This window comes from Brassica napus, chromosome A3, assembly GCF_020379485.1.
Source record: "Brassica napus cultivar Da-Ae chromosome A3, Da-Ae, whole genome shotgun sequence".
Lineage (NCBI taxonomy): Eukaryota > Viridiplantae > Streptophyta > Magnoliopsida > Brassicales > Brassicaceae > Brassica > Brassica napus.
The window spans coordinates 29,188,654-29,197,207 of record NC_063436.1 but is presented as its reverse complement, the minus strand read 5'-3'; the positions used below and the strand labels follow the sequence as shown (position 1 = coordinate 29,197,207).

At 41.5% G+C, this 8,554-nt stretch overlaps 4 protein-coding genes across 4 annotated transcripts; all 4 read left to right on the top strand.

Annotated features, from left to right (window-relative positions):
* Window positions 1–2,761, top strand: LOC106352925 (probable WRKY transcription factor 32). The gene is made up of 5 exons (XM_013792578.3): window positions 1–353; window positions 441–487; window positions 760–1,982; window positions 2,070–2,228; window positions 2,300–2,761. The coding sequence occupies exons 1-5, from the start codon at window positions 176–178 to the stop codon at window positions 2,580–2,582; spliced, it is 1,890 nt and encodes a 629-aa protein (XP_013648032.1). The 5' UTR covers window positions 1–175; the 3' UTR covers window positions 2,583–2,761.
* Window positions 2,762–3,203: 442 nt separating this feature from the next.
* Window positions 3,204–4,846, top strand: LOC106352926 (50S ribosomal protein L21, mitochondrial). Its single transcript, XM_013792579.3, has 5 exons — window positions 3,204–3,696; window positions 3,765–3,845; window positions 3,919–4,020; window positions 4,249–4,323; window positions 4,436–4,846. The coding sequence occupies exons 1-5, from the start codon at window positions 3,289–3,291 to the stop codon at window positions 4,553–4,555; spliced, it is 786 nt and encodes a 261-aa protein (XP_013648033.1). The 5' UTR covers window positions 3,204–3,288; the 3' UTR covers window positions 4,556–4,846.
* A 330-nt stretch (window positions 4,847–5,176) lies between these two features.
* LOC106355541 (ubiquitin carboxyl-terminal hydrolase 24-like) lies at window positions 5,177–7,522 on the top strand. Its single transcript, XM_022688925.2, has 5 exons — window positions 5,177–5,901; window positions 5,989–6,168; window positions 6,240–6,490; window positions 6,571–6,716; window positions 6,817–7,522. The coding sequence occupies exons 2-5, from the start codon at window positions 6,104–6,106 to the stop codon at window positions 6,997–6,999; spliced, it is 645 nt and encodes a 214-aa protein (XP_022544646.1). The 5' UTR covers window positions 5,177–5,901; window positions 5,989–6,103; the 3' UTR covers window positions 7,000–7,522.
* Window positions 5,179–6,078, top strand: LOC111198346 (ubiquitin carboxyl-terminal hydrolase 24-like). Its single transcript, XM_022689402.1, has 4 exons — window positions 5,179–5,182; window positions 5,269–5,821; window positions 5,866–5,901; window positions 5,949–6,078. The coding sequence occupies exons 1-4, from the start codon at window positions 5,179–5,181 to the stop codon at window positions 6,076–6,078; spliced, it is 723 nt and encodes a 240-aa protein (XP_022545123.1).
* Window positions 7,523–8,554: the final 1,032 nt, after the last annotated feature.

Here is an 8,554-nt window from a genome sequence, read left to right as displayed (position 1 = left end):
CTTCCTTTTCTCCTTTAGTATCTTCTTCTTTATTGCTTTAAAGCAGAAGTACTAAGTGATTCAAAACGCAGCGTTTTGGCCCGGAGATCCGTCGGTCGGAAAGTAACTATCTTTATTGTCTACAGAATTTGTTCGTTTCTCCGACAAACCCCACGAGAGTGAGAGAGAGACATCGATGGAGAAGAGCACGCAGGAGACAGTCAAGAAAGAGAAAGTGAAACCTGAGAAGGAGCTGTGTGACGGATTGAGTCAACTCAGAGACGAAGAATCACTTGGGACTATCGGTGATGACATGGAGGATGTACATGACGAGGCGATACGAGAAGTAGTACTAGCTAAGGATCAGGTTGAAGGTAAATGGTTTGTTTCCGAAGATTCTTTGTTGATTTTTTTATTCGTGGGTTTAGTTTTGACTGAGATGATATGTTTGTGTTTACCAGAAAATTCACCTGTGGAACCAAATGATCAAGATGTAAGAGAGGTGAAGGTATTCTTCTTTAACACTAAATAGTTTGATGGAATCTACAAGTTCACTTCAGTGTAGTCTATGCGTTGTAAACGAGTGATCAAAAGTTGCTTTAATTGTAGCTTGTTACTAGGCAAAGAGTCTTGAGAATTGACATTACTGATCTCTTATGAACCAGAAGATGGAAAGTTTTTGTAGTACATGGGAAGATTAATCTGAATAGTTACAATTTTAACAACAACTATGTGGCCTTTGACTTTTTTTTCTTTTTCTTTCATGTGGCACATTGGCAGGAAACATCTCCTGCTCTGACTGCATCATTAGACCCATCATTGGTGGACCCATCTTTACCTTCGGATCCTTCAGCTGCCCAAGGTCAAGGTCTATCACTGCTAGAGCAAAAATCTGATTCTCGGGTGGTTGACAACTTGTCTGTTTCTCCGGTTCTGAGGAAAGATAGCGGCAAGGAAGATGTAAGCGTGGTTGCTCCGGTTGATGAAGTTGCAGTAGAAAACCGTGAGGTGGAAGCATCTCCTGCGCTGCCATCAGTTGTGGAGTCATCTTTACCTTTGGATCCTTCAGCTGCCCAAAGTCAAGGTCTACTACCACTGCTAGAGCAGAAATCTGATTCTCAGGTAGTCAACAACTTGTCGGTTTCTCCGGTTCTGAAGACAGATAGCGACAAGGAAGAAGTTGCAAGTGCGGTTTTGCCGGTTAATGAAGTTGCAGTAGAAAGCCATGAGGTGGAAACATCTCCGGCGCTGACTCCATCATCCAACCCATTGGTGGAGCCATCTTTACCCTCAAATCCTTCAGCTGCGCAGGACCAAGGTCTATCACTGCTAGATCAAAATTCTGATTCTCAAGTGGTTAACAACTTGTCTGTTTCTCCGGTTCGGAAGACAAATAGCAACAAAGAAGATGTTGTAAGTGTGGTGGTGGCTCCGGTTGATGAAGTTGCAGTAGAAAACCGTGAGGTGGAAACATCTCCTACTCACCCATCAATGGTGGAGCCATCCCTATCTTCGGTTCTTTTAGCTGCCAAAAGTCAAGGTCAGTCACTACTACAGAAAAGTTATGATCCTCGGGTGGTCAGGAACTTGTCGGTTTCTCCGGGTCTAAGGACACCGCCACGTGATGGTTACAACTGGAGAAAATATGGGCAGAAGCAGGTTAAGAGTCCCAAGGGCTCAAGGAGCTACTACAGGTGTACGTACTCTGAGTGTTGTGCTAAAAAAATCGAATGCTCCAACGATTCAGGAAACATGGTACAGATTGTTACCAAAGGTTTGCATAGTCATGAACCTCCCCGGAAGAGTAGCTTCTCCCCAAGAGAGATTGGAGCTGCATCAGCTGTTACGCCTGTTTTAGAGGTTGATACAGTAGTAGCAACAGTCCCTAGCGTTTCAGCTACGCCCCCTCCAACTAAAGAAAACATCTGCCAGTCGCCAACAACCATTGAACGGAAGAGAACTTGCGAGAACGAAGCTGTGGAAGAACCAGAGCCAAAACGGAGGCAAGTTCTGTACAATTTTGAATTTATTTGCTTACCCCTTCACTTGGAGAGATCAAAACAACATACTCTTTTTATCTTGTGTTTTAGGTTAAAAAACGACAACACACAAAGTTCAGATTTTGTCTCTAAACCGGGAAAGAAACATAAACTCGTAGTTCACGCAGCTGGTGATGTTGGTATCTCTTGTGATGGATACAGATGGCGTAAGTACGGGCAGAAAATGGTGAAGGGGAATCCTAATCCGAGGTTTGAAGAACTAAACACATTACCCATTTCTTCTGTTCCATGATTTGATATATTCTGTTCAAAACATTCAGGAATTATTACCGATGCACTTCTGCTGGTTGTCCCGTCCGCAAACACATTGAGACAGCAGTAGAGAACACAGGAGCCGTCGTAATCACATATAAAGGAGAACACAACCACGATACTCCGGTACCAAAGAAACGCCATGATACACCTAGCTCAGTGCTGTTATCCCCAGCATCAATGAGAACTAGGTTGGACGATCAGGTGAACATTCCTTCCTCGAGCCAATGCTTGGTGGGACGAGAAAGTGAGAAGCAGAGCAGTGAAGCATTGGATGTTGTTGGTGGCTAGAAAGTGTGATGGAATAGTCCTTGGATTCGAAAATAAAGCAATGCTGATTGTATGTATTTTAGAGTTGATCAACTGACTCCATTTTCAGTCTCCTTGTTCTTGTTATATAATAAAACAAAACAAAACTCATGAAGATGTCTCTATTAACCTTATCAAGAATAATCAGGTTTTGTGTTTAATACTTCTCTCCGTTCCACCGAGATATTTTTTACTATTTTCACACATATTTAAAAAAACACATTAAACTACCATAATAAATGTATCATTTTTTGTAATTTTCAATTTTTAATAAATTTTAACTAATAGTAATTCAATAAAGTTAATTATTTTTTTTTTAAGTTTACAATTTTTTCTATAAAAAATACAAAAAATACATTTTTGGAAACAAACTTTTTTCTAAAAAGTTTATCATTAAGAAACGGAGGGAGTAATATTTTAAATGATCTTATCTTCCCAACTAAATTACATTTTCCAAATTTCTTTGCATTCTCTTAATTGAGGAGGCATGTGAATTCTTCAGTTAAGATTTTTGGGTTTTCGAAACTCAAACATATGCCTCTGGCTGGTATAGAGGGTCTTCATTTTGGCTATGTGCATATGCCTCTGGCTGGTTTAGAGGGTCTTCATAAACTCCACAACTGAAGAAAACAACAACGAAAACCCTTTCTCTAGTCACTCTAAACCCTAAGTCCAATCGTGATCTCCGATGGCGAGCCTTCGATGCCTTCGCGAGCTAAGCCGCCGCGCCACGACGGTTCTCTCGATCAACCAGACGCCATTGATCTCTTCACTTCCGATCTCAGAGCCTTGCGGTACCACCATTACTCATGCGACCCCTCGATCTCTCACCAGAGATCTCCCATGGTGCAATCTCAGCTCTCGCTCCCAAGGTCGCCATTTCTCTTCGAAAGCAAACGATACTGACGAAAGCAGCGAAGGAGAAGACGACGATGAGGAGGATTACGAGGATTCAGCGGAGATGGAAGTAGAAAGGGAATATTCACCGGCGGAGAAAGTGGAAGCGGCGGCGGAGATAGGGTACAAAGTGATGGGACCTCTCAAACCTTCGGAGAGACTATTCAAACCCTATGAGCCAGTGTTCGCCGTTGTTCAGGTTACGTCTCTGCTCTCTCTCTCTCTCTTTCATTTCACACTCTCGCTGATGTTATTAGTCTCGTGTAGATTGGTTCGCATCAGTTCAAAGTGAGCAACGGAGACTCCATCTTCACAGAGAAGTTGAAGTTCTGTGACATCAATGATAAGGTATGCTCTTCTTCTCCTTCATGAAGATTTTTGCATTTGTTCATAATTGGTGTTAAATCTTGTCTCTTTGCAGTTGGTACTGACTAAGGTTCTTCTACTGGGGTCTGCAAGCCAGACGATTATCGGTAGGCCTATCTTGCCTGATGCCACTGTTCATGCTGTAGTGGAAGAGCATGTAAGTGCCTCACTGTCTTTCTTGCTGTTTTATAATACCAGCTGCTAATAAGAGTTTGAATCCAATATGTGGAGGACGAGTTTGTAGATTAGTCATTAGTGTTCATCTGTTGTTGCTACATCATCTGAGTGTCTTGGTGTAGAAGAGGATTTACTCATGTACTAGTAGTTTGTCATTCTTGTTTGTTTTCGTGTCTAACTAGTTGAATACCTCTTATGTGAGTGACAGGCATTGGATGAAAAGGTGCTCATTTTCAAAAAGAAACGAAGGAAGAATTATAGGAGAACCACAGGGCATCGACAGGTATAAATTTAACAAACTCCACTATTTGTTTCAGATTTTTCGATTAACTTTCTTCGAGCCTTTTCCATGAAGTATGTTTGTTGTTTTTGATCATTTAAACACTGATGTCTAGGAATTGACGAAGTTGAGAATAACCGATATACAAGGAATTGAGAAACCAGAACCGACGATTGTCCATAAGCCTTCCAAGGCAGCTGATACAGAGCAACCAGAGGCTGAGTTAGTTGGTTAGAGAGAAGCATTTCTTTTTGTTGTTGTTGTTGAAATTGACAATACTTTGAAGTGAAAGTTCATCTATCATTTGCCAATTTGGGCTTCCCCATTTCTGAAGTTTTTCTCTTAGGAGTAGTCTGTGAAAGAACGAAAAGGCCTTCTTGGTAGTAAGTGGTAATGACTAGGCTCCTAAGATGTGAACGTGATTGCCTTTAGTTATCTCGTTCATCTGATTTTGCTCTTTTTTTGTATTGGAACTGGCTCATGCTTTGAAACTGTTTTACACAAATAAAAAACAATGGTTGCACTATGCTTTTGTGCTGTAAGATCAAGTTATGTTGCTTTTTTCTTGGACGTATGTTATTGCTTTTTCATGAGCTTCTCTCATTCTCTATACTAGAGAATAAAGAGTATGAGAGAATGAATGTTTGTGTAGTAGAAAGAGAGTTGTAGAAGAGAGATAATAAATGTTTAGTAAAGTAACTTAAAAACCATTTTGTTTCAAGAGCATTGACTCAAAGTTGCGATTACTATAAGTAGTTAAGTACACTAGTCTTTGCACCACCACAATTAAAAAACAAAACCGGACTAGTTCCTGCTACCTGTTCAAAACCGAATGTAAACCAAAGCAATCGAACCGAGATGGGTTATTGATCATTTGAGTCTCCTCTACCTTACACTTGCTATCCTTATTTTGTTCATGGGAGGTATTTTTGTTTGGATCTTTTACAGAACATGAAACAAAGTCGTTAATTGAGCATAATAAACCCATTAGGTCTCCTCACAACCATAAAGAAAAGTCTGTAGAGAGTATACAGTTCGGCTCCTTTTATCTTGCTACCGACAATTCTTCAGTAAACACTAATGGCCCGCTGAAGAAAGGTCAGGCTGATGGGGCAGTGAAATCTCGACCCTCCAGCTCTCAGTCTGCTGGGTCTCAAAAGGGACTCGATGCTTCTACACCTTCGACCTCTGATAAGATCAGTGATACAGAAGTAAATGGGATTATTAAAGAGGTCTCTGAAAGAAAACCTCTTACCAATGGCGTGACGGTGAAGGCAGATCCTATAGGTTTGGGGAAGTTGTGTGTGTCAGATGCTGAAAGTGACTCTTTGTATAAAGCTTCGAGCTCGAAATTTCAAGCCCTGGAGGACAGTGAAATATTGTTAAGTGATTCTTCATCTAACAGCGTACCAAGAAAGAACAATCAGATGGTTGCTACTGAAACTCCTCTGCCCGTTAAAAAAGAACTTACACCAAGAGGATTAATAAACGCTGGAAACTTGTGCTTGCGCTTAGGCTTTACTCTCATGCTCTCCTTTTGTGCAGCTCCTCCAGCGAATACAACTCCAAGATATTCCAAAGGTTTTGTGCATTTTTCTCTATGCTTTCAGTTCTATTTTCTGTTGTAGTTGTTATCTGATGGGTGACTGTTCACATCTGCGTGCTCAGGCTGAGTCTCCAACACTATCTGCATTCTCCGAGTTCATCTCCGAACTAGATAAGCAGTTCAAGTTTCAGAAACAATGTCGCCGTTGTTGAGTCTGGTAGACCTTTTACACCTGCCATGTTTGAAGCCGTCCTTAGAAGCTTCACACCGGATGTACTAAACAACATGTCTGGCCGGCCAAGGTACTATCTGAAACTCTTTTGTTTCCCTTCTTTCCCCCTGATTCCAACACATTGTATACTTTTGCTGACAGGCAGGAAGATGCTCAGGAGTTTTTGAGCTTTATAATGGACCAAATGAACGATGAGCTGCTGAAACTCAAGGAAGTGTCACACAAACTTACTGCTTCCAAGTCCTCGGTTGTTACTTCTGCTGACGACGATGATGAATGGGAAACAGTTGGACCCAAAAACAAATCTGCTGTGACGAGAACACAAAGCTTTGTTCCTTCTGAGCTCAGTGATATATTCGGTGGACAGCTAAGAAGCGTAGTGAAAGCAAAAGGTATTTGCATTCTGTGTAGTTCATTTAATCATTTCTGCTTCACCAGGCACTTACTTGTATGTCATTTTATGGAACAACAGGGAGTAAAGATTCTGCTACTGTACAGCCATATCTCTTACTTCACCTTGATATTCACCCGGGAGCGGTGAGGACAATAGAAGATGCGTTGCATTTGTTTTCTGCACCAGAGGATCTTGAAGGGTATCGAGCCTCGGTTACTGGGAAGGTAAACTATTTCTCTTCTCACTGTGTTGAATGAATCTGTGGGATGTTAGGAGCAATGAATATCTTTTTAATTATTGGCTTTTTTGCTTGTTTGAGGTCAGGCTGGTGTAGTGAGTGCTAGAAAGTCGATAAAGATACAGAAACTCTCGAAGATAATGATACTGCACCTTATGCGTTTTAGCTACGGAAACCAAGGGAGTACTAAGCTCCATAAACCTGTTCACTTTCCCCTTGGGCTCAACCTAGGCCGCTATGTTCTTGTTTCTCCTTCCAACGGGGTATAAAGTTGAAAACATAACTCTCTCTCTCTCTCTCTATGACTTTAGACTTGTTGGATATATAGTAATGGAAAAGCATGGAATGTATTATCAACAAAAGAAGCGTGTGAAGCAAGTCTACAAGGTTATATGAAGAATCACGTGATCTCTCAAGATGCAGGACCACAAGCGAATGAGCCGTTGCTCCTGCCATAAAGCAAAAGCAACCGATCCTCTTGTCGGGTAAAGAGAATCAAAGGATAAGTTCAAGCTGTCTTCATTAAATGACTCCGTACAAGAAGCACATGTGGTCAAGCGTGAGATACGGGTTGGGTAGTGATTCAATTATATATATGAGACTTGTTGTATTGGAGAGAGGCGTGAGAAAGAGGAGAGAGAACAAACTCATAGCATAAGCTAGATTTGTGTTCTTGGAGAAGAGTGTAGAGATAAACCGGTGAGAGTCTTGTAAAGGCCTTAGGGTTTTGATATCTCTGTAAACACTTATTGATCTAGTGGATTCCGGGAGAAAGATCCCGGCCAGACGTAACGACCCTAGTTAACGGGCGTGAACTGGATAAACTTGCTTGTGTGCTCTGTTTTTCATCTTCTCTGTTTTGCTCTGTTCTTTTCTCTGTTTCACAAACAAAAGGTCTTCATCATCTAACTTGAAAGTTCGTTGGTCTATCTTTGGTGTGTGACTTAAACAGAAGGCTCAAGGAGACGTCTTTGAAGTTGGAGTTTCTTCACATATTGGTATCAGAGCCCTAGGTTCGAGGGTACATGGTTCAGATTTGATTCAGCTGGTCAAAGAATCATGAAGTCAAGGGTAGAGTTGGAGCAGTTCGATGGACATGGAGACTACATGTTATGGAAGGATAAGCTACTGGCTCAAATAGATCTTCAGGGTTTGAGCAAGGCTCTGGAAGAATCAGGAAGATCTAAGGCCAGAGTACAAGATCCAGATGAAACAGAAACCGAAAAGAAGGAGGCTGCAGAAAAGGAAGAAGCTTTAGACGAAAAGATGAAAAAGGCGAGAAGCATCATAGTTCTGAGTGTAACCAACCGCGTTCTGAGGAAGATAAGGAAAGAAGAGACTGCAGCAGAGATGATAAAAGCTTTAGATCAGCTCTATCTAGCTAAAGCTCTTCCAAACCGGTTTTATCTAAAACAGAAGCTCTATGGTTACAGGATGTCAGAAAGCTTATCCATAGAGAGTAACATAGATGAGTATCTCCAACTCATAACAGATCTGGAGAACATCGATGTTACGGTGTCTGATGAAGATCAAGCCATTCTCCTTCTCATGTCGTTACCAAAACAGTTTGATCAACTTCGAGACACGCTGAGATATGGCACAGGAAGAACAACGCTGACACTTGATGAAGTTGTTGCTGCTATATATGCAAAGGAGCTCGAGATAGGATCAAACTCTCGCAGTAACAAAGGCTCTGGAGAAAGTCTGTACGCTCGAGAGAGAGGAGAGTATAGAGGAAGATCTGATAATAGGGACAAGTCACCAAGACACAACAAGTCTCGGTCAAAGTTCAAAAGCAAGAAAGGGTGTTGGACTTGCGGTGAA